The sequence below is a fragment of the Condylura cristata genome, unplaced genomic scaffold (genome assembly GCF_000260355.1).
Source record: "Condylura cristata isolate star-nosed mole 26May11 unplaced genomic scaffold, ConCri1.0 scaffold00033, whole genome shotgun sequence".
Lineage (NCBI taxonomy): Eukaryota > Metazoa > Chordata > Mammalia > Eulipotyphla > Talpidae > Condylura > Condylura cristata.
In genome coordinates, this window is record NW_004567134.1 from 8,587,862 (window position 1) to 8,613,866 (window position 26,005).

Below are 26,005 nucleotides of genomic sequence, written 5' to 3' on the forward strand. Positions count from 1 at the left end.
GATTTAAACCACAAATGGCAGGAGTATAAAGGACCAGGGGAGAAAATAATAATAATAATGATGAACAGCCATATACCAGAGACACTTTATGGGGGTGGAGTGGGGGATGGGATCAAAAACGGCTGGGGGAGGGAAGTGCACTGGACTATGAAGATGGCACATGGGTGATGTGGTGATGGGAAGCCCACGGGGATTACAACTGAGATGGAAAAAGACACAAAATGATGAAAAAACAAACTATTATATTGTCTTAAAAAATTGTGTCTTTAAAAAAAAAAACCCATAAATGACCCATCTTGCACATATTGAGAGAATGAGAATGACACATATTAAAAGAACTCGCAACCATAAGTGAGAGAGGATGTGGAGAAAAAGGTGGGAGTGTAAACTGGTGCAACTATTATGGAAAGCAATCTGAATGTACTTCAAAAAATTACAAATGGAAATACTGTATGATCCAGCAACCCCCACTGTGGCCGTATATCCACAGCTCATGAAGCCGTCGACACGCTAACCTGAGTGTCACGTGGTGTTCACAGCAGCATATTTACAACAGCCAGACATGGAGACAGCCAAGCACCACCGACTGACGACTGGCCCAGGATGATGTCATATACACGCTCCATGGAATGCTAACAGCCACCCAATGGAGGAGATGCAGCCATTTTCAACAAAGTGGAGGGGATTTGAGTGAATTATGTGCAACAAAGTAACAGAACGCAATGAAAGCAAATACTTGAAATTTACAGAGCAAGAATCTATGACAGTGTAAAATGAGTTAAATAAACAAGCCAACCCAGTGGACACTGACAAATACCTGAGCACCCTGAGGTTGAGAGGGAGGGAGAGGAAAGAAATAAGGGGACACAGGGTGGTGGTGGGGGAGAGTGAAAAACTAAACCTTCCATGTGGAATTCTGAGCTAAAAATACACTTTACAAATACACTCCAATATTTGCTATAAACAGTGTTTTTAGAAATAGCACATATTTTACAGTGGTTTAAAGCTTAATGATGAAACTGAACTGTAATTCTGATGGATTAACTATCACATCTTCTGAACTTAAATCGGTGCATGTACATTTTCCAGAGGGTTATACGACTTACGGACATGAGCACAGCCACATATAATGCAATGTAGTGAAAAGAAATTTCTGTTGCTCTCCCATTGGAGACAAATTTAGATAAAAACCAAACAGCTATAAAAATAAAATGAAAACGATGCGGTGTGTACAATACTAAGATATGAAAGAGGCTTCTGCTTGGCAGGGGAGGGGCCAAGCCAGACACATGGCGTCAGCTCCTTCTGACTGAAACAAATGCCATTTATTCTTGCCAAACAGAAAAGAGATGACCTTTCAAACATTCTGGTTCGGATTTTTCTCTATCAATCTTAATGATCTGAATCTAAAATATACCATGTAGCACATGGCTAAGAAATTTGAGGAATGAAATTTTAAAAAAGACAGACACACTGATCTTAAACCGATAAAACATTAGTTTTTCAACTGAAATTTACTTTGCTGCCCTAAAAGTCTCTTATACACAACTGATATCAAAATAGTTTTTGTTGAAATACAGTGAAATCTTCCCACTGGTGAGGAACGAATGCTGAAACATTTTTTTGAATATAAATATATTTAATATATGCTTTTAATTTTAACTTTCTTTGCAATTCCCAAATTAGATGCCATGCAATTTTTCTTGGAGGATGGAACCCCACATACCATGGGTCTGTTTGGAAACCCACTGAAGACTGATTTATCGAAAGTAAAGTACAATATGGTTGCACATGTCTTGCTGTGTACCACCAGACAGACCTTGTCATCCCCCCCGCCCCGATTTCTAGGGTACCTGTTAAAATACACAGTCTTGGTAAACATACACTGCCCACAAAGCTCCAGAGGCCTGAGGTCAGCTGGGCACCAGCACGAAGGTGCCAACACCCCACCCCTGGGAGACGTGGAAGTGCCTGATGATCTTCACACCGTTCCAGCTGGTAGTCTCTTTCTCTTGGCCTTCTTCCCAAGCAAGGCTGGCATTAAGAAAAGCCAAATTATTTTAGGATAGATTTCAGCTGTTAAATTCTGTTCCACATGAGGTGGGAGAGAGAAACCAGGTCTCTTAAATATACTCATGAAACCCAGATGATGACAAGAGCCCCACGAAGCCAAATCCACGGCAGTCCGAATTGTAAATGGATGAGGGAGCGAGGCTCTCCTGCCCCTGCCAGCCCTCTCCTCCGGGTGCATCTAGGTGAGATGAAGTTGGGGATTTTGCAGTCCAGGTGGACCCTACCTGCCCTGCACCCAAACCATGGCACGCACTCAGGGCAGGCCTGTGCCAGGACGAACGTGCTCAGCACGGCTGCTCCCGTCGCTGAGAATTACCGCAACTCACCGCATGTTAGCCCGGGCCCTCGGGTTACCCCCTCTCCTCGATCACCCTGCGCCCCGGAGGGCCCGGTCCTCATTCCCATTTCTTTTCCCAACTCTTATTTCAAGTTTTGTGCAGATAACCTTGTGACGTGGTGGACGACTGAAAAAGCCGAGACAGTGTGAAGCAGAGAGTTCTCTTTCCCTGCCCCCTCTCCCGCTCTCCCTGCTCCTCTCTGCTCAGGCAAGTGCTGTCACTCCTTCCGGGGTCCCGCCCAGAGTGGCTCACCAGCCCTGCGCTCCCACTGCCTGTTAGAGGCTTCAGCCTGTGACACGCGGTGCACGCCAGCTCTGCCTTGTGGGGGTGTGCGGCGTGCGTGCGGGTTAGCGCACTTCTTCACTCTCGGTGGCACTGTTTCCAACCTTCCGGTTGGGATATTGCTCTAGCAATTGTAATGATACGAATTTAAAACAGACCATTAGCACCTGCCTAAAGTACTTTAGAAGCAAATAAAATTTTCAGAAATACTTCCAAGTTCTGGTACGTGACAACGTTTTCCACATGGGCACTCCTGCTGACCAAGGTAGGTGTGCTCAACACTAGCACAGCAAACCTCTGTGCATAGGACTTTTCTCAATTATGTGATCATATCTGTAGAATAAACCCAGACAATTAAAAAAAAAAAAAGGAATTCCTGGTTCAAAGACTCTATGATTTATAATCCTGAAATCTGCTCTCCTGCCCGTCCTACGGAAAAGCCAGCTCCACCCCCGACAGGACGCATTATCATGCCCTGTATTCTCACGAATCCACCATGCCCACGCCTGGGTGGGTGCAACTGTGGGTCTTTCTGACATGAATGTTTGGGTCTGAATCATGAAAACATAGCATCTCCTTAAAATGCCCATTTACCTGACGTCTAGAAGATCGCAGTGTCCTGCTTCTCTGCTGTCTGGCCGCGTATTCTTCCACATCTCCCCGAGGTCTGAACAGTGAGGTGGGGGCGGGGGGGGGCGGCGCAGACACCTGTCTTCTCTCTCCATCACTTCTCAGGTGATCTCAGTCTCCCAGCTGGACAGACCACCTTTGTGCCTACAGCTTCTAGATTCCTTCCCTCCAGTCTGGAACTTTCTTCCAAACTTTACACTTGGAACTCAAGTAGGTACATAAAATATAGCACGTCCAGAACCAACTCTCTGGTCTTCCCACTTAAACTTACTCTTCTCCTTATCCCTCAATAGCAGCAGGAGGTGCATGGGCTGTGGTGGTGGTGGGGGACAGGGATCAGTGTTCTTATAGGAGAGACTCCAGAGCATTCCTTAGCCCCCCACCATGAGAGGGCAGCACAAGACCCTGTTTATGTACCAGGAAGTTGGGCCCTCTTCAGGCACCACATCAAACTGTCAGCACCCTTCTCTGGCAAGGCACAGCCTTCAGAAATAAGAGAGAGAAAACTGTTGTTTATAAGCTGTCCAGCCTGTGGGCTGTGTCACAGTCGCCCCAAAGATGTGATCTCATGCTCACCTCCTCCAGAGCCCCTTCTTCCTAATGACAGTTCAGGCCTTTACCTGCCATCACTGGGACTAGCAGCTGAGCACAGATGGCGCAGGAGGGAGGTGGGTGTGTCTCCACACCCGTCCCCAGCTATTCATGACCCCATGGCCTCCAGGGATCAAGAGGCCAGAGAAAGGAAGGCTTTGTAGGGGAAGGAGTTGGGAAATGCTGAGTTAGGCTGGAGGAGTTAGCAAGAGTCTGGCTTGGGGATCTCCAAAGGAGAATGAGTGGTGTTATGAAACCTGAGATCTTTCCCCAAGTGGCATGACCACAGTCCCTTGAATTAGGATGCAGGAAGTGTTGGTCTAAAAAATGCACCCCAAACTCTTGATCTTTGAATGATAAATTCTTCATCATTTAATCCAATCTGTATTTCCAGCCCTAATTTCTATTGCTTCCTGAAGCCAAGGTTTCCCTACAGTGAGGAAAAATAGGCTGTCACTGAATTACAGTTCTTCTCAATTTTAATAAATGCAATAAAAGTGATCACAGCAAAGTTCTTTTTTTATGGGAGTGCCAGAGCTGGAAGCAGCCAGACTCCTCCCAGGCAGGACACCTGCAGAGATGACCTTGAGAGTTGTTGCTTACTGAAAAGCAATACTTGGAGGCTCTGTGGTTTACAGAGAGGGAGGGAGGAGGTGATGGGAAAGCAGAGCTTGGGGTGTGCCCACAGGGAGGTGCAGCAGGAAGGTCAGGCCTGCACTCTCTCCCTTTCACTCATGGCATCCGGGAAGCTGCACCTGTCAAAGCCCCACTGGGAAGATGACACTTGACGGGGGCCCAGTCCACTCTCGATCAGTCTCGGGGGCCTGGGGGCAGCCCATGGCATTACAGGGGTTCCATGTTTAATTCTGTAATCTTTTAAAATAACTGAGTGATGGTGGCCTTATCACTCAAGCCACTCCAAAATTCCTACTTATGTAATTGATCTTCAGTCACTGCATTTTCCATTTCAAATCACCTATGGGCCATCAGGGAATCCTACGATCCCCTGTTGATTGCAGGAGGAAAATGAGGCTGACTAGGGTCGGGTGAGTACCCTGGGACAAGCACCTGTGCACCAGGATCTCTAAGGAGCACCTCTGAAACATTCCCAAGTGAGCGAAAACGGAAGTTACAGGCTCTCGGGTTCCTTTTGCAAGCATTTTCCAATAGAACACTTGAAGTGCTCTAGAATGAAGTTTACAGTGATTCTGTGTTTAGGGTGCTGAGTAAGGTGATAATAGGGAGAACCAGTGACAGGTAGTGACTGGCTCGTTATCGGCTCACTGTGGCTCCTGAACACTCAGACGACACCGGAGGAGTTAACAAAATAAGGAAGGTCGGGCAATCTGAGCAATCAAATCCAGGTCTCGGAGTTCGGGGCTGACATTCTGCTTTTTCTCCCCATATGGGAGCGCTGCAAGCTCTCGTTTGCATTTAGGTAGGATAAATCCATCAAGCCTGCCTCAGGGGAGATGCCGACTGCTCAGCAGACTAGAGGCAGCAAATTGGAAAAAAAAAAAAAAAATGACAGAAATACAGGACACGTTAGCAGTAGGACGTGAAGTTGAAAGAAAGGAGATGGAATTAAACTATCAACCCTGGGAAGGGGATCTGAGCTGGCAGAGCAAGGCCATCGAGTGTGCCAGGTAAAGCCAGGGGTATCCGCGCCCTGAACTGCAGCATCGTAGCAAGCGCCTCGCAAGATGACCCCCGGCATCGGAAGTTCAAGTTACTATCAGCAAAGCAAGTTTAAGCAGGCAGGGCTGTAGAGCACCCTGGAAACAGTCCCCATTGCACTGATAAACAAAGGGCGTGGGAAGCTTTCAGCCTCTGGAAAGTCACCTTCACTCCTCCCTGTGTTCAGGAACAACATGACCCTGCCACGTGCAAGAACCTTGCGCTTCCAGGAAAGCTGCTTCTGTTTAGTATGTCTGGAGTGGACACGGCTTTCTCTCACTTGGACCTGATCCCTAGGAGTGTAGACCCAATTCTTCCGGCCCACTTGGGCATCATCATCTGTGCACGAAGCAGCCCTTAACCCTAACATTGTCCCGCCCATTGGGGACAGCCTCTGGCAGGGAGCCCCGAAACGCCTCGATCCTTCCTTCTACTCCCCTTAATTTAGTAACTTAAGTGACATGTACATTTAGCAGCAGTGTAACTTATACGAGGGTCACGTGTGGTCACAGCTGGCTGTGCGCCTGTCCGCGGTTCCCACACCCAGGACAGGTACTTTCGGCTCCTTCGCTGATAATCTCCATGGTAGGTGTTTGTGACGATATTTCTTTTTTTAAAAGATTTATTTACCTATGCATACAGAACTGGGGTACAGGCCAGAGGTGCAGAGTGGGGAGAACAGGCAGACTGACAAAGTCCACTGCTGAGGGGAGCAGTGGGTGAGACAGGAGAGGGCTGCCGCGCCCTGTGGGTCAGCTCCCGGGAGGGGATCGAACTGGCACTGAAGCGGCTGTGGCCAGCTTGCAGTGCTCCGTCCTAACCCTCTGCGCCACCAGGGAGGGCCCCGTAACGATATGTCTAAGGAACATGCTTATATTGTGAAGACTCTTTATCAAGCATTACCTGCTCAGCTCCCCATATGAAGGTTGAGAATTTTGCCATTTTTAACCTTCCACGGTGAAGACACATGGAGTTTCTTGGCCATTTGGGGTTTAACTTTTTAAATCCTGCTTTCACACAGTTCGTTTTTATCCCTATGTTTGCCCCAACTTCCAGAGCACACGGTGTCACCAAGCTGGGAATGGGGGGAGGTCTGCAGTGTAACCTCAACTGCCCACTGGTTTCCACCCTGGTTCCAGGCTTCACTCTCTGGTGTCATCTACCTCAATTATCACAGTTCAGCTGCTTTTTTCAGTTTCTGAAATGTTGTTGTCCCCATTTTCTTTGCCCTTACGGGTTTATGCCTTTACCAAAAGCCCTTACTGTCATTTTAACTGTTGTTTTGACGAGGCTTTGGGAGGCTGTGGAGATTAAATGCATGTGTTAATTCACTGTCTTTGACAGGAAGTATGCCATTGATTTCTTTTTTCCTTTCCAGAGAACAAATTATTTTCCTTTTAAAATCACCTGATAAAAACAACCAGAACCTTGAAGCTTCAAGCTAAGTGGCTTGGGTTCTCTTCTAAATCACCTTCCTATTATTTTCTGAAACAGATCAATTCAGTGGCTAGAAAGGAAACTAAAATTCAAAGAAAGTGCGCCCCTTTTGCCGCTGAAAGAGGGACATTGGGAAGTGGAAAAGGCCTCTGCCTTTTATCTACTTTAAAAATAGTAGAGAAGAATCTCACCTTTTATCTACTTGAAAAAAAAAGAGAGAGAAGAAAGGGACTTTTGAGCCAAAAGCGAACACTGGAGTTAGGAAAGTCTTCTAGTAAACAGTGCAGGGAAAACTGGCTAGCCACTTGCAAAAAGAACGAAACAAGACCACTGTCTCACACCATATACAAGACAAGACTCGGAATGGATTGAAGACTTCAACGCAAGACCCCAAGCACAGCACGCACAGGAGAAAGCTGGTCATAAGCTCCTCAGGTCCTCACCCTGGCCTCAGAGAAGCCTTGGGGACTCAACTCCAACAGCAAAATAAACAAGCGGGACCCATCAAAACCAAAGCACCCCCTCTGCCAATCCCCCCCCCCCCAAGGAAAGGAACATGCCTCAGAACAAGATGACTTCCCAGCAAACACAAGTCTCTGCACATCACGTGTCTGGCAGGGGCCAAATGCCAAAGCATGACAGATACACAGAACTCACGAAAACCACCTGGCTAAGCTGGGCAGAGCATCTGAAGAGGCGCAGCTCCGAAGAGGACACGCAGATGGACGGACTGCGGCACGTGAGGATGCTCCTCGTCTCTTATTAGGGAAGAGCAAATCGAAGCAATGACTAGGAATCACCTCCCTCCGTGACAGTGGCTGTTAGCCAAAGATGAGGAACTGCCAGTGGTGACGAGGGGACCCCCATCCCTCCCACCCACCGACGCACAGCCAGTGGGACCCCACGTCGGGGCCCCCCTTACGGAGAGCAGTGTGGGGACCACGCAGGAAAATTTAAAAAAGAAACACCACATGCGTGCACCAGTGCACCCCACCCTGCAGCACAAACACTAATCTGACGTGATGTCTGTGCCCCGTGCTCACGGCTCCACTGTTCACAACATCCCAGATCCGGAAACAGCCTCGGCTGCCCTTGGATCGAGGACTGGATGAAGGAGATATGATCACACACACAACGGAATCCTCTTCAGCTCTAAAAGCAAGGTGAAATCCCGCCATTTTCAGCAACACAGACCCAGGGAGTAAGTATTCTGCTTAGTGAAATAAGCCACACCCAGAAGACAAACACCAGGTAATCCCGTTCGTGTGCGGCATTTACAGACATCAAACGCATAGGCAGACATGTGTTCAGGCTAGGAGGGGTTACCAGGAGTGTCTGGGAAAGAGGAAAGGAGGGAGGCAGCAGATGAGGCGAAAGGGCAGAGTAGGGCTTCGGGGAGCAAAGTTACTGTGGCGAGTACGCGCGCTGAGAGCCACCAGCACAGCTGACACACTGCCACGCTGCAGCGTCACTTCAAATAAAAACGCGTCTGTCGGGCGGCTTCCTCTGCAGATTCCTGCGAGTGCTCCTTCCCGGTCACCCGCTCCGCCCGCCAATCCTCTGCAGAGCCAGCGTGGGGCAGCCTGGGGTCTGCACAGCCGGGCCGGTCACTGCCTGGCCTCCTCACGCACACGACCTCCAGGCCCTTCAGCCCACCCTGCTCCTCCCGACTGCCCACTGTGCCCAACTACTGACCTCTGACCCCTGCCCTGTCCTCAGCGCCCTTTCACTTCCTCCCCACAAAGCTAGGTTGGCCATGACATGACTTCCGTGGCCAGCTCTTCAGTGGAAAACACTCCTCTCGCAGTTTCGCGAAATGTCATAGCACTCTGCGTTCTCTCGGAAGAAAGGGGCCCTTCCTTTCTTGTGGGGGTAATATTTCGTGGCTGTACTTGTTCCCTGCTTTCCTTGATTCTTTCCCCCGTAGTCCCCATCTCACTTTTACTGTCCTGCCTTCTCTTCACTGGCTCTGTTCTTGTTCCCGGGCTCAGTAAAGCTTCCCTTCACCCCTCCAGCTCCCAGGGCTGCCACACACCCTTCCCAGGAGGGGGAGACACAGGCCACCCCCACAGCCCTCCCCTGTTCCCCAGCTCTCCATGGGGCCACTTTCCAGCATCCTTCTCCCGCCTACTCCCTCTGCCAGTGACAACATGAGCACCCAACACACCTGCCTTCCAAACAGTCAATGGAACCTGTCCAAACAGGGTGCCCTTTTGAAAACGAGACTGCAGGTGGGAGTGTAACCCCTAGTTTTCCCTTCATTGCTGAAACCTTAAGTGAAGGTTTATCGAAACAGAATACAAATCTGACTTTAAAAGTCTGAAATACTTCTACAGAGATCCTCTTGTGCAGCCCCTGGGTGACATACATCTTGGTTCTGTCACTGCCAGATTCAGGTTCTGCAGGCAGAATAGCAATTGCTTATCAGACGTAAAATCTTCATGCAAAGTTCCTGAGCCCAATACCAATGAGCAGTTCTCCATATGACTAATGGCGATATGCCCTATGATAACTGCAAACACGAGAAACAGAAGATCAAGGGACTTTAAATAAGTGCTCGGGGTAACAGAGGGCTGTGTAGGCGGCCAGCAGCAACTGAAACCGAAAGACAATTGTTACTTGCCTCTACGTTATATGTAAACCAACCCAGAGTGACCTGAACCATTCCATAGTGGTTATTCTTTCACTCCCCCAAATGAAACCCTTAATAGATAGACTCTTTAGCCTTTAATTACAAGCAAGCACAGTCCTTACTCAAGTCAAAGAGCAGGGCAATGCAAAGCTGCATTAGGCTAGAAATGAGCAAGTTTTATACACCAATGAAGTTGAAAGAACTGGCAATAACTCAAGTTGCTGAATTAATAAACAGTTCTCAGATAAATGTAGTTTCAGATTCTAATCACCTGCAGTTCTCGGAGATATTTGTGCTTCACCACACTGAATACAGAAGAAAAGTTACATCATATTTAGTCAGTTCATGTTTGAGAGTGTGTGTGTGCAGATGTCGGGACAGGTGAGGGAGACCATCCTGTCTGGAAGGTAGGCTGCATTCAAAAAACACACAGAAACTCCAGCAGCCCCATCAGCTGAAGCAAATACATCATGGTTTGCAGAGCTGAATGGTTGACAGGTAACACAGATCCTGGAATCACAAAACCCCCTGAAAGACTGTTGTGATGAAGACAGCACAGACTAGCAGGAGGAGGGAGCGGGATGTGGGACCAGAGGGAGACTCGCCAGCCTCCAGCTGGGTGGCCCAGGTGAGGCCATGGCCATGTCAGCTACTTCCTTTTCGACCCCACCCTCGGTAGTTCCTAGCCAGGTCTGCCCGAGAGTGTTCTCTGCACATAGCTCCTGTGTGAGCTTATCACCTGCTGGCTCAGTCTCTCCCCTGTTCTGTGCAAAAGCCAAGAGCTCCCTATTACTCCTAAACCCTCCCAGAAGGAAGAGCAACGCCTAGTAAGCACTCAGTACATTTACTGCCCGCGCTTCCTTCCTCATCTCCTGTTTGGCTGGAAGGTTCTAGAAGGCTGAAATCAATCTTGTTTATTTTTTAACTTTTAGTATGTAATAGCTCTTACAAGTACATAATTATGCATAAAAGGAGTTCCGAGCTTTTATAAGATGGATGATTTCATTAACAGATTTTATAGAATACTGACAAAATGGGTGGGTCCGTGGGTAGGTAACCAGGTAACCTTATAGGCTATGTAATAAGCTACCGGAAAATTTTTTGTGGGACAGTGATATTATAAAAATGGTGTTTGAAATACCTTCGTTGTGGTTGTAGGGACTGTTAGCACAGAAAGAACTAGAAATAGAAAGATTGTCCTAACAAGATAAGGACCTGAGTGTGTGGGTTAGTTGTAGTGATTCCTTCATGAACACCAAGAAAAAAAAAATCACATACATCCTTGGCCTCAATCTACTTCAAATGAGTTCAATTCTGACAGGACAGATGATTTTTTCAGGCTATGCAATAGCTGTCTTTAAATTTTAGAGGGCAGCAACTAAAAAAACCACAGTAATTGGATAGCAACTAAAAAGAAAAATGTAGTAATTAAGGGCATAGTCGTACTTCCATACGACTTACAACTGTTCTTTGATATCAGTACTTAAGTTTGAAAATGGAAAAAAAACCCACAAAACTCCACTGTCTGTCCTGATTACCTTGCAGAACACGTGGGCTTGGGTTTTATCACAGCTAAAGTTTGTTAGATGGTTGCTGATGCGAGAGGATCCCGCCAGCTGGTGTAACATTTGGACTCCACCAAGGCCCTCGTCAGCGCTGAGGATGCCAGGGCAGCCAGGAGCAGACGCCGCAACTGCCCCCTCCCTCCTGAGGGCCCATTCTCTCTCCCTTTCCTGCACGTGCAAGTCCCCACGACGGCAGGGCTCACAGCACAGGTCACAGTGAGGGAGCGATCATTTCGGAGCATCTGGAGCATGGCCACTCACTAGAAACACTTGGGAGCCGTTACCAGCCCTGGACAAGCCCCACCCCCCCCAACCACCACCGTGAACGTGTTATCCAGACTCGAGAACCAGTGAATTAGTCATTTCCTTTAGCCACAGAAAAGCCATTTTTCATATTTGATTTTCTCAATATAATTTTAAAAAGATGAAGCCGTATAAGGGGCAACCTATACGAGGCCTCTGATTTAACCCTAACGACAGGAAACTTTCACTTACCCGCCTTCTGACAATGGACGATCTTTTCGTACACGGCGTCTGCGTTTTCGATCAGCGCCTTGAGGGACTGGAGCATCTGCAAGGAGAATGTGGAGCTGTGAGCCGACGCCTGGCAACCAGCACCCAGCTCATGAGCACGAGCTTCTTATGGGACTTCTCTGAGTTCCTGGACCCAGTGAGGTGAGTGTCTCAGACTGGGTGGTGCAGACCCTCTGCTCCGCTGCTGTCCGCCTGGAGGCGGCATCAGGCCACCATAAGGCTCAGTTTCCCAAGACACCCCCACAAGCCCGGGCTGCTCCCTGCTTCTCTCACTCACTGGTTTTCGTGAATCTGCTCAAGCGGGGCGTCGTGACACGGTGCACTCCTGAGATGACTGGCTTATTAGGAAGGACAGACAGGGCCCTCTGGGGGGAGAGAACCCAGAGCAGGGTTATGGGGAAGGGCTCGGAGCATCCCGCCCTCTCTGGTGCACATTCTCCCCAAAGCTCCACTGGCTCACTAAGCTGAAAGCGCCTAGCACTGTCCTTTTGGGGCTTCGCAGTGGCTCCCTAATGAAATCCCTGGCCTCTGGTGATGCGCTGTACCTATATCCTCTCTGCGTCACAGGAGAGCCCCACCCTCCAGGCGTGTTGGGTTCCCTGGCAGCCAGCCCCACCATCACGAGTTTTCCAAAGTTACCTTCATTAATGTAACACACACCTGTGCCTCTCTCACCTCTTAGGAGAGTCCGAGGCTTTGGGGAGCTGTGAGTCAGAAATACGAAGAGCAAATATGTACGGGAAATAACTTTGGTCATACAAATTTCTTATAGATTGCAACATTACAACTCTCCACTCCAACTTCAAATGTGTATGTGAAAGATGATAAAACTGCACCCCCTAAAACAGTCTGATTGAGACTCTGAGGCCTGCAATGTTTCAGACGTAGACAGGTCAGCAGACACAGAGTTTGAACTTAGGGTCAGTACTGCTTCTGTGTGAAAAGTTACAAACAAATGTGTGTGCACAATTGAGCTGTGTTGCAGATCGTATTTGCAGTCACTCATCTTAACAAGACTCTTAGAGAAAAGCCCCAGCACCCACATTCCTTACCCGTTTCAGCCAAAGTTAAAAACACACAATGAGGATCAAAAAAATGCATTTATTTGATGTATCACTAATGGTATCGCTCAAGCTAATCACTTTAGTGTTCCGGTTCCAAGTGGTGCATGCCCACGTGAAGAGCCAAACTTGAGTAAGAAAAAGCATCGGGCGCAGCCGGTCCGCTGTCTTCCTCACCAAATGCTAGGGGACAATGTCTGCAGCCAGCATGTGGCTCTAAAGTCACGGTGAAGTGGGGAAACCACAGTGATCTTTCATACTTCGAGTGGGCCCCGTTGTGATGCTCACCCTGGAACAGATTCCAAATATTGGTATTTCAAAGTCCAGGTGTTTTGCATATGCTTTAGGTGACCATTCTCTTTTAAAATTGAAACATCAACTCTTTGCCCTCCAGTTCGTTAAATTCTGCTTTGTTTTTCCTTATGGTATTTATCACTCACTGCCACAGGAATGCTTTCATAGCAAATAAATACATGTAGTTTGGCTTATTCGCGTAACTCCAAAAACTCGCTATTGTGATTAGTTACACTTATTCAAACTGAGGCATAATCAACATGCTTCTTCAGAAGTGCAGCAGATTCTTAAAGTGAGTCACACAGGGGTGATCAGCTTCCACTGTCCAAGGAATTTACAGCAGCCTTGGAAGGGTTGACGACCTAGGTAGGTCTTCCTTTGTGTCTTCATCCATCATTCACAGAAGGTCTACCAAGGCAGCCCCTAAGTAGGATCTGGGGTCACAGAGACCTACAGGATTTAACCCATCCCCAAGTCCACGGCTTCATCGCAGAGCTCGCACTTTGGAATTCATTATTTTCACATTCCATCTTCAAAATCTGAGTCATTCCTGTCAATGAAGATACACTCTATTTTACAGCTTGATGCACTGAACAGGCCGTGATAAAAATGAATAGTTTAGAGCTTGATTATATTGCTATAAAGTCATCTGTGCCATTATATAATTTGCATATTGAAAAGGTTCATGCCGTCATCCGTAACCTTTTATCGCTTTGATGTCAAGCCAAATAGGGCCGTCCAGGAGCAAGGACTTCTTCAGGCAAGGATGGTGGCGGTCATGGCTCAGCAGCAAAGAACTGGCTGACCATGCCTCAGTCACGCAAAGAAAAAGAGGGAAAGAAATACAAGCCGTGCCATGAGCCTGTTCGCCCTAAGCCATGGCAGCTCGGTGGCCTGTTTAATGGTGCTCCCCTGGCCTCCACGCAGACAATCACAGAAGGGGCCACTGTGGCTTGGACTTCATTATGAAGGTCTCCTGATAGACGGAGTATGTGCTCCCTATTCCCACCACACCACCGAGCAGTTTGTAAGCTCTGAAGGAGAATACCAGGATGGCGGGTGCAGGCACAGTAAACAGCCCTTCCCTTCGGGTCTGGAAGTAAACAGCAACCAGTGTGTGCAGGCCACAGTGCAGGGGAATTCCAGGGGAGCCGGGCAGGATGGGGGTGCTCAGTGGACTTAAGACGAGGGAGGAGAAAACATATCCAGACCAGGGCAGAGGTGACTCACTTTTTCACACCTGTGATTAAATGTTTTCATCGCTTACTTTTGGGAGGAGGAACGGCCAGCTTATACCTTTTCATAGTTTTAGGGTATGTGTTTCCCACAGGTGCGTGCTTGTAACGCAGGCTCGGTAAGCAGCTCATAGTTCCAGTGCATTGTGCAAGCTCATTAATCCTCATCTCCAATCCTCATCTCCGGAGTCTGTGTAAACTCCCCTTTAGCAGAAGAGGCCCACCTAGGTGTTCCAAAGGAAGCCTCCAGGCTGTAAGCCCTGGCAAGAGCCCCAGGTGCAGAGCCCAGCAGGTTAGGGGCAGGAGCAAGCAATGGGCCGCTTCTGCCTGCCTGTCCAGCTGGCGGTGTCTCGCACTCATTCCCTGGACACTTAGAACTGGACAGAGGGTACTGGCCTGAGGACACAGCGCATGGCACAGGGCAGCGCTGGACCTAGCGGGGACCAAATTCTGTCTGGACCTGTGGCTTTCATAACAGGCTGAGGTTATAAATAGCATGAGTGTTGGCTGAATGAATCAAGATGAGAATCACTTGAGCACCTCTCCTGCATCAGGGGTAAGCTCTTGGTGCTTTCTATTTCATTTAATGTTCACCAAATAATGTGTGGTGGGTGTTTATGACACAGTTTTGCAGATGTGAACACGGAAGACCTGAGAGTTAATAAGCAACTCCTCCCAGGTCACTGGGCTCAGGGGGACGGTAATGAATAGTAGGACTGATGTTCGTTGGACCCAAGGCCTCTGCTTCCTCCACAATACCTTGCCAGGTCTGGACGTACAGCAGTGATGGCACAAGTAGAGCAGAAGAAAGGAAATTCTAACTAGAAAGTGACACAAAACCGGGAGATTTAGTGACCCCCGGCAGGTACTATCACCTGTATAGCAGTATCACCTCCACTAACTCAAAATCCTTTTTCATAAAAGAAGCCTATGTTTGAGAACACACACACACGGCAACAGCAAACAATTCACTTGCTCTTACACATACACTATTAAAAAAGAAATTGTCTTTGATGGGAGACTGCTAGAATAAGCATCTCAGACTAGACCAAGGCGGCTAAGTGGGGACATCAAGAGATGTCAAAGGGAAAATCTGCCTTCCGCGATCTTGCTCTCTGTACGTCACACTGAAGTGTCGTCTGATGCACGCGAGGCCCCCAGAGGGGCGGCTCCCTCAGCACTATGTGCGGGAGTGCAGAACCTGTCACCTGCGCAGGTGTGAGCCCCAACACAGTGGGCGGTCGACCTGCTGCAGCAACTTTTCACGTTACGTGAAAATGTGCACGATGCTTTTATGAAGTTGCTGCTCATGGAGTTTGTGTTAGTGTCCAGTTCCCGGCACCTCCGAAATTCCTAAAACTAATGCAGAGGACAATCTACGGATTTAACAGCCCAGAAACCCATTTCATAAGTTTGTTCAACTCCAATATAAGGTTCTAAGGCAGCACTCAGTAGATGGAAAGCGGGAAGTTGCGATTAAGTAACATTCTACATTTCTGTTTTCCTAAGCTGGAGAGAACTCAAAAATGCCTTTCCTAGGGACACTTTGTCCTGAAAGGATCTGCCCACGTGTGCCCAAGGCCAGCTTCTCCGTGACAGGCACGCTGGGAGGAGGACCGCTGCTCGACAGTGTGCACTAGACTACACACCACATCTTTATCTTCTTTTGACCTTTATTTCTCAACTAGAAAAGCGCTGCTTCAAGAACCAGCAAATCTGTGATTCCATGTCAGAATGGTATGTCTGATTGTGGACAATTCGTTGATTTTGATTTCATCCCATGAACACATAATAATTGCAGAAGCAACCTGCAATGGCTTGTTCTCAGGTGAATTAATGGTAGGCACATCTGAGTTGTAGGTTTTATTCCCCTGCATTTTGCTTTGATGCTCTATTTCAAATCACAAGTCCCTGTCTTCCTTTGCTGATTCCAACTACACACGCATGCACGCACGCACACACACACAGGCAGGCTGCTGCTGACTCCCATGAGGTTACAAAGTCTGAGAAGCACTAAGGTCACCAAGTAGGACAGCACAAAGGTTTGTTTCTTCCACAGATTCCTTGACTGTGTCACTGTCAAGCCTGCAGAGGAACTCGGAAAAACAATACACCCAGCTCCACTGCTGAACACCCCCGGAGGCCCAGGCTGTCTTGGGCGCCACAGCCAGCTGTGGGCAGTGAATGAGCAGGTGGCAGGCGTGGCTTCAGGCGCCCTGGGCTCAGAGAAGGTGCTGGAGAGCTGGCGGAGAGCAGGACTCATGGGCTCCAGGGATAAAGCATGAAACATCAGAGTCCAGACTGAGGTCTCCAGGAGCTCTCTGATGCCTTCCAAAGCAGGACCCTCCCTCCCTCTGATCTGAGCTCTGTGGCTCGCAGTGTCTGAGGTTCAGTGTCTCGGGATTGCCACAGATGACACCTGCTACAAAGGTTACTCACAGTGTGGCTGGCACGGGAAATAAGCAGCAGATTCCCCCCGGAAGCTACGTGTTTTCTGTGCTCTTAAAAGTAACATCTCTCTGGGTTAACAATATGATTTTTTTTTTTTTAAAGATTTATTTATCCGTACAGAACTGGGGTACAGGCCAGAGATGCAGAGGGTGAGAGGATTCACCAGAGACACAGCAGGGAGCAGAACAGGTAGATCAACGAAGTACACTACTGAGGGGAGCAGCGGGCGGGTCAGGAGAGGTCTGCCACGCCATGTGGATCTCCTCCGGGGCAGGCGGGATCGAACTCATGCGGAAGTGGCTGTAGCTTCTTAGTGCGGTGCTTTAACCCGCTGCGCCACCAGGGAGGGCCAACAATATGATTTTTAATGCTTTGTCAATATTAACATAATGGAGGTAAGGAATTTAAGAGTCAAATGCAGGAACACTGGGATTTGGGACTTCTGATCTGAAATTTAGAGGACAAATTGTTGATCACTCAAGCTGCCAAGTGCAACAAAATGCCGTGAAATTGAACTTGTGGAAGAGAAGCCATTTATGAAGTTACTGGTGAACAACACAGCACAGCCTATGATACTTGAAGATAAGAAAAGTGTTGTAGGTTTGACTTCAGTGCAAAATTGTTAGTGCTGTGGAGGTCTTCGCCCAGCTGCGCAACAGTAAAGCCAAGCCCCCACCTCTGTCCCCCAGTCCCGGCCTGGGGAGTTGGGGGGCAGAGCTGGCCTGCCATGGTCACCATCCCTCCCGCCGGCTTTCTCCAGAAACACTTTCTAAGTAACAACCTTTTCCAGAGTAGCTTGTCCCACTTTGCCCATGAAACCTCACTTCTACCTCCACATTTTTCATTATGCAAGTTATAGAAGAAAACCTATATAACAGAACAATTAAAGAAAGCACCTAACATTCTGCCAGATAAAGAGCACTACTGAATTGCTAGCAAGCAGAGAGATGTATTTGGGGGCTGCTGAGACAGCTGCAATGGGGACAGGCAGGCAACGGTGCCGAGCTCGCTGGCATTTTTGTTCCTGTTGAGGAAAGTGGGAATGTGGTTAGAGAAGGAGCAAAGAGCCAGGGTGGATGGAATCTGGAATCATGACTTTAAGCAAAACTGTGCAGTGATTCAAGAGCAATTTCAGAACTAGGAACAACATCCTGACGGAAGAAATAGGGGTGCTGTGGGTTCTGACAGTGAGGACAGGGAGCTGGCAGAGTTCTGTACTGAGGGGCTCAGGGGAAGGGGGACCTGGCGAGATCATGTAGGGAAAGATGGGGCAGGACTCAGTGGCTGACTTGCTGTGGGCACAGAACAAGCCAAAGATGGCAGAAAGGGTAAGCTGGCTGGATGAGAAAAGCCGAAATGTACCCTTCAGCGGGAACAGCAGCCCTGGCTTTCGAAGTGTCTTGAATATGCACGTTAACTGGCGAGGATGCAGAGCTCTCACCTGAGATGTCGGGGGCACTGGGTGATCTCACGGAAATCTGCAGCCAGAGCTACGAAAGCTCGCTTCTGGCACCAGAAAACTGGGGTTTTCTGTTCAGAGCTGGTAGAGAGGTGAGGGAACATCTATATCTCCAAGGAAGGAGTTTCCAAGACAAAGATAGGTACACTACAGTGATGCTCCAGAGCACACAAATGAATCTGCAGAGAGAAGAACTAGTACAAGAACCACAGCGGGGGGGGGGGGGGGGGGCAGAGGACAGGGCCTGGCCGTTGACAGGAGTGTGAGGAGCGTTATGGCATGAGGGTCTGATTACTTGGCAACTGGAATGGAACTGCAGTAACGATAGTTTTGGCCTAAGGCAACACAGGCGCTCCAAAAATCACTGCATCACACACAATTGTGCAATAAAAACCACAAGCCTTGTGCGGACAATGGGGGAAGGGGCCCAACACTCAAAACTTCTGCAGTGTCACATCAGAAAAGGACAAGAGCCAAATAAAGCAATCAGCCCAGTCTGCCAATTGTACATGGTTAAGGAATGAAAAACACTGCAGTGACTGTATCATTTGACCTTGAAAAAGACCTGGAGCTGCCGACGGGAGTCAGCACTGCAAGGGCTGCAGCTTGTGTGTTTCGTGAGGTGGAGGAAGCGGGGTGATCTGAAATCTGTTGGAAGGTGGTAACCCAGGATATGGGGGAGTGGGGGTCTGGGAGGCCTGGGGTTTCTTGTGGACAGAGTGGTACACAAGCAAACCAAAATTTACTTCTCCCTAGAGTCTCAATCACAGTCAAGTTAATTTACATCTAAAAACAAGTTTTCCAGTAGAAGGGCTTATAAAAGGGCAAGTCTCTTACAAAAGTCTTGGTGAAAGTTGTTTTTGCACATTTTTCTACACCACTCTATTGTGAAGTCTGGGTTAAAGGTTCCATTTCTAGCACGTTAAACCTTAGTATGGTTCTGGCATCATGTGAGCCTGCCTCGACACTGCACTCAACTATTTTAACAATCGTTTCTTGCCAGAGAATAGATGCCAAACGCTACAAAAGTCTGGCGTGGATTATGAGTTCAGCGTGACCCAGGACCCACACTCAGTTAGCCAAGAATTCCCTAACTTTGTAATATGCTCTAACTTTTGGAAAGTTCACTTTAGACATTTGCTGTTTTTTTTTTTTTTTAAGATGGCATTTTATGAATTCTAAAAGTATATCCAAACAGCTAAAAGATACAAGTCTGAGGAAATTCTATCGAGAGAAAAATCAGCCAAAATCAAAGCCTCAAGGACGATGACATCAACTAGGCTGAGCACTAACCTGGGGCTGTGGAAGGGCGGGGAAACAGCAGTGATGGCCTTCCACCCCACTGACCACGGAGATCTGACTGGACTGAGCCCTTGTTCACCCAGGGGGTGATCTGTACACCTTCTAGGTGTTTAGCTCAACTCTGCTGTGATCTCAGTCTCTTATGCACTAAACCTCAAATTTTGTAAACTGACATCCCATTTCCTCAACAGGTACCTAGTTGGCAGATCTCTTCTGACCCACCTGCTGCTCCCCTCAGCACTGTACTTCGTTGATCTGCCTGTTCTGCTCCCCACTCTGTCTCTGGTGAATCCTCTCACCTCCCCTATACCTCTAGCGTGCACCCCAGTTCTGTATGCATAAATAAAATCTTTAAAAAAAAAAAAAACAACTCCTTTGCCACAATCACTAGCTCCATCTACCACGTTTACACATGTGGAAGGGGCTGGAATTCAGATCAAATTTCAAATTTTAATTAAACTGCAGTTTCTGAAGTAACTTACTGTTATGCCTGTCATATACAGTGTAACAGAATTTTCTCCTTTTTCACCAACATAACCATTCAAACTCATAAAAAATAATCAGTATTTTGCTGTTAAAACCCTCAATTGATGCTCTAGGCTCCTATTTGGTACCGTGCATACTTGCAGGTATTTCTGGGAGACACTTCCAGTGTTAGCCACTAGAAGTCCTTAGCAATACACATTTGCTAGGCTGGGGAGGAGAGAAAAGCAAAGATAAGACACCACAAAAGGGAAACAGGGGGTGGAAACCCTATGTAGAGAACTAAAAGAAAATTAAAAGGAAAAATCACAGAGATAGAGCTTAGGGGAATTAAGAGTGACTACACCTAGATGATTTATGTCATCCAAAACCATCTTTTTAAACCAGATGTGAAATTGTTCCTGCATGCAGACAACTAAATCAGCTATAAAGTCACCACCAGGCTTTATTGAGAAGGAATTCACTCACAATTTTAGTTAATTGGAATTTGCATTACCGGAACCTGGCAACAAGACATGGGTATGAAACACCCTTGTTCCTGGGAATACACACTGCAGCATTAAGTGACAGAAATTCATGATGTACGCAAGCTTCTTGCATATGGTTTAGTGAAACCTTCTGGGTGTGTACGAGTGTGTGTGTGCCTGTGTGCACACAGTGAGGAAATGAAAAAGCAAATGTGGCAAACTCAAAATTAGTGGATCTGTACAAAAGGTATTCAAGTGGTTCTTGTTGATTTCATAAAACTCTTCCTGGCATTATTTCAAAATAAAGATTTTCTTTAAAAAAAGGAAAGAACAGAACTGCTCTCATATTTCCAGGTTAGTTGGGATTCAGCATTACTAGACGTCTCCATGTGGTCCCCAATATATTCAAAGAGCCCATTTTAGGGTAAACAGAAAACTGCTTGGGGGCGGGGGTGGGGGGGTGGGGGTGGAACCGGGGCTCCAGTAGCCCCACGGCCTACTTGAGAAGGCACAGGCAGATCGGTTACGTGTGCCCATCCCACTACAGACAGTTGGCAGAGTTTTACTATTGGGGCAGACAAGGAATTTCCAAATGGAAATTCTTCTCTCGCGCCATTTTCAGAGCCGGTGCGATAGCGAATAAGAAAACCGAACTTGCCTGAGATTGAGCAACAACTGAAACTGAGCACACAGAGCAACACAAGCTGAGGCCACCCGGAAGGGGTGCACCCCGCGAGGACCTGACGACACAAGGAAACCCAACCCTGGCTCCTCAGGCGCAGTCTCTGAGGCGCAGTCCCTGAGGCGGGACGCTCGGCCCCGCCCAGGCCGCGGGCGCCTCACCCAGGGAGACGCGGCCCGTCCCTTACACCAACCTGCGGCGACAGGGTGGGACGCTGGAGGCGGGCACCCCAGGGCAAGCACTCAAGGCGCACCCCCCCCCCCAGCCCGCCCGCCCTTCACGCGGCGCCGGCCTCGCCAGCCCGCGCGCCCCCATGGTGGTGGCCCTGATAGCAAACATCTCCCGGGGCTGCAGGTGAGAGGGTGCAGGTGAGAGGCCACAGCGGGGAACATTCCGCCGGACCTGTCCAGCGGGCGTCCTCCACCTCCGGGAAAGCCTGGGAAGCGGGAAGGAGGCCGGGCAGGCCGCCATGCCCCTTCTGCCGGGCTTCGGAAGGTGCCTGAAAGCGAGGGCACCCGGGGCTCCATCTTGGACGGTGTCTCCCCACCGAAGGCGAGGCCCGAAAGTCCTGACCATCCTTGAGGTGGGCCAGCGCCTTCCTGAGGGCCGATGGGCAGACCGGGGACCTTCTGGATGCTACGTTAACGCTTTCAAGCCACTGAGGACCATTCAGAGTTGTGACATGCTCGTTTAAAACTGTTATTACTAAATTAATTAAATTTCAAAAGCTACAATTTGAATTAAACATAGTACCACTTTTATTACTGTCTATTTATATCAAGCCTTGTCGCCAAGGGAACCAGGTGATTTAGAAACTCCTAATTAACAGAAGGTAATTTCAGTGAGAGCCCTACTGTACGTAGCCGTTAGTTTCTCTCAGGTCTGCGGTAAGTAATGTGGATGTTAGTTAAAAGAGAAGCGCAACCGGAGCTGTCCCTGTCGTGAGAAGCCATGGTTGTGAGCACCACCGGGGGGTGTCTAGGAAAGGCGGGGCCGGCGCTGGGGCAATGGCCAAGCTAGCTAGTGGGGCTTTACTGTAGGAACCGGCCTTCCTCCTGTGCCTGACCGCACGGCTCACGTGTTCCTGTATCTTCCCCTTTCACAGCAGAGAGGCAGCTTGACTGGTAAGGTTGTGGGAAACCTTACCTTCTGCTTTTCACTTTGTAAGTTGAAACCTGCCTTTATGAAGCGTGGTGACTGAGTGTTCCACACACAGCAAAGCCACTGCTCTGCAGGCTGGAGTAAACACACACACACTCACACAAGTGGGGTGACTGAGTGTTCCACACACAGCAAAGCCACTGCTCTGCAGGCTGGAGTAAACACACGTGCTTGTGCATGTGTGTGTGTGTGCGCACACACACACACACACACACACACACACCCTTGAGGTTCTTAATCCTTTCAGAGCTGCACGTTTCTATCTCTTAGAAGCCGCTAATGACAACAATGATGATGACCCTTACTGAGAATGATTATGTTCTTGGAGACTGACATGGAAATGGTGACATTGGTGGCAACACCAGCCCAATTATGGGTGAAGTGGACATGCCATGGTTCCAGACCAGGGACATGGCCCTTCCCAAGTCCACTCCTCTGCTTCCTAGGGTGCAGGTGGCCTCCTCTTCATTCCCCAGTTTCCATGTGAGTGCCCGTGTCACACCCCACACACACCTCTCCCACGGCCTGAGAAACCCATTGGCACGTGCGAAGCTGTGCCCTGTGGCAAACTCACTGGGGCATGTGTTCTGTCAGGTGCCTGCTGCCCTGCGAGTCAGTACAGGAGGACCAAGAAAAGGTTCCCAAGGTGGGTCAGGTTGGCAGAGAATCGGGGAGTGTCATGTTAGCTTCCCCAGGAACACAGTGGTGTGTGGCCTGGCACATTCCCCAGGACAGAAGTAGGAGGTGAGGTGCACAGTGGAGGCAGGTGGCTGTCTGCTACTCAAGATTTTCTCTGCTCGGCCCACCAGGAGCCTAACTGAGCTGTCCCATCCCAAGGCCTCCGGCCTCTGCCTGGAGTCTACAAGCTACACAATATATTCGTGATTAGGCTCTGGAGACCTCAAAGCCCTTCCCTGTGGGAGCAACGCTCCCACCTCAGGGTGGCTTCACTCACCTAACTCCTGTCCTGGCCCAGTGAACTCCTAGGAACCCACCCTCTTCCTCCTCATCTCTGCCATGTTTTCTTCTTAGAGCATATGCCTCTTTCAAAAGGAGTTTCAGCCACAGCAAGGAATCCTCTGGCAAAAGAGAGGGAAGTCTGAGGGTCTGAACAAGAGGTAAAGGATCTGCTCAGTCTTCCACCTGCTCTAGGCCTGACCTTTGGTCTCAGCTTCCCCAGGAAGAGGAAGCTCAGGCATCCTGGACCAGCAAAGGCACCACTCGCTGTCCCAGGCCATGGGTGCTGCCACTTAGCACTTGGAACAGAACAGCTCCAGCCTCTACCCCCTCGGTAGCCCCAAACCCAACCCAACAAGGGAGGCAGGCGTACCATGAGCACTGCCACAGGTCAGGTTTGGGACAGGGTGGGTACTCTGAGAGAGCATGAGGGCAGGGAGCACATCTCTGTCCTGAAGCTCAAGGCCACTGTCACACACTCCTTCCTAAGCGTGTGTCTAGTGCCTGCTCAGCCCTGATAGCTCTGAGGAGGACCTGCCTCTGCAGCTTCGAAGTGGGGGAGGGGTGAACAATGCAAGTCGCGGTGGAAGAGGATGCGAGGCATGAGTGGGATGAGCCGCCCACACAGGCTTCAGAGCAGCTTCCCTGCTCCCTGTGGCGGAAAAGGGTGTCTGGGGTCTGTTCCCCACCTTCAGCTCCCTTTATCATCCTTCCCTTCTGACACCACTTTAAACAGACTGTGGTTAGCCCAACCTGGATTTTCTAGATTGAGAGAAAACCCTCCTCCCTGCTCTAGGGGAGGGCCAAAGGAAACTAGGGGTTTTCACAGAAGATTCGAGGCCTGCTCACTAACTCCACCCAATTCCCCTTTCTCCACCCAAGCCTCCACCGCCCAAAGAAGAAATGCTTGATTGACTGAGAAAAGGAACAATACTCAAATTCAATGCTCTGACCTGCTGGTGTTTTGTTTTTAAGTGTATTGCTTTTATTAAGTAACAGGGGTTTATGACACTGACATGATTTAGGGTTACAAGTTCACACCTCTTCAGATGGATGTCACCACACCCCACCCACCACCAGAAGATCCCCCGGGGCCCCTCCCTCCCTGTGCTCCCAACCTTCCCCTTCCCCTCCTCCCCCCCTGGTAATCTCAACTCTGTAGTCAGATTTCTAGGTGTCTCTTTTGTCTGTTCCTTTGTTTTGTCTTCATAGTCCACATATTAATATATATTTTAATGGCTCATTACCACATTTTTAATGCCTCATTACAAGCAGCAGATCACGATTACTATGTATCTTACTAAATAAGTGTAAAGTTCGTAACAATTTTATCGGATTAAAACACACATCTGACTGTCTCCATCTGCTGCTGACTCAGCCCTCTGGCTTCAGGACAAGATGAGAGGTCAGAGCCACTGAGAGTCTCGCGGGCTCGGGGCTCCTGGCTCTCCCCTCCCTGGCTCCAAGGGCCTGACCATCAACACCCCAACAAGGAGGGCACCATCTGAGGGCTCCCTGCCCTCGGCAAGACGGGGACCTCGTGATAACGGCCTCGCCTGCTACTGGCCTAGTAGCCAGAGGATGTTCTTGTAGATCAAAATCCAAACTGCACAGGATTTTGTTCACTATTAAGTAAAGATAAATCATGAAAATCATAACTTACACCGGCAAAAGTGAATTTCAAAGTATCCTAAGAACATTTTGCCCTTCTGGGAGGGGTTGGCACACACTGCCTGGAGGCGCAGGGGCATCTAGGCTCGGCCTACTTTCTGTGGCGGCTGCTCCGCCACCCCCGCACGGCCAGAGTAGTGACGGGGCGTGGGCTGGGACTGGCTAATAAAACTTGGGGTATGCAAACAGATTTGAATTTCACATGCCACTAAACAGTGTATGCTCAGTCATTTAACAACACCTTTCTTAGCTTGCGGACCGTATGAAAAGGGGGCGCTAGCAGCCCCAGGACAGTGGGTGCTCCCCCAGCCCAGCCCCCAACTCAGCACGCAGTACATTATTTGGTCACGCTGGCCTAAAAGCCCCTGGAAGACAGTCGTTTGATTTGCTGTATATGCATTATATATGTTATATATAAAAAACCAAACAGTATTTTACAAATACTGTTAACACTTTATAAAAGGATGAAAAAAACCAAACACAGCACTTTAAAAGGATGAATATGGGTTATGTGTGATAAACAGAGGCCAAGAAAAAATCTGGTCATGGAGGGTTGCAACACTGGCTAAAGACTTTCACAGACACAGATTCACAACAAAGCAAGAACTTAAAAGATGAGCTAAAAAATCACTAAGTTCCACTTCGATTACATTTAAATGCTCATACAGCCTTTTCTACTCACAAAGATAGAATTTGGTTTTTTTGTTTGTTTGTTTTTGCTTTTGGCATCAGGTAAGCAATTTTAAAACTAAAATTATTTGTGCCACCTAAACACAAATGCCGATAGAACTCCATTTGCTTTCATTCCAGTGTAAGAGTATAATAATTATAAAATAAAAAGAACTAGAAAGACTTAACACTTATGTCAAAGAAAACACTTCAAGATTTCCGAAGGCAGAGAGAGGATCTCCTAAGTGAAATCTGCACATGAAAATCTGAAACATTTAGCCCTAAAGTTTAACTAAAAGTAAATGTAGTGAGGAAACAAACATGTGAAACTACTTACCATGTTATATTTAAGTT

The 26,005-nt window shown here is 48.5% G+C and overlaps 1 protein-coding gene across 2 annotated transcripts in view; it reads right to left on the reverse strand.

Moving 5' to 3' along the window:
• The window catches only part of PLCL2 (phospholipase C-like 2), a 139,398-nt gene that overhangs the window by 16,238 nt on the left and 97,155 nt on the right, over positions 1 to 26,005 (reverse strand). For both annotated transcript variants that reach the window (XM_004692292.2, XM_012732064.1), the window contains exon 4: positions 11,721 to 11,796. In XM_004692292.2, the coding sequence (XP_004692349.1) occupies positions 11,721 to 11,796 (76 nt within the window). The remainder of the gene's footprint in view (positions 1 to 11,720; positions 11,797 to 26,005) is intronic.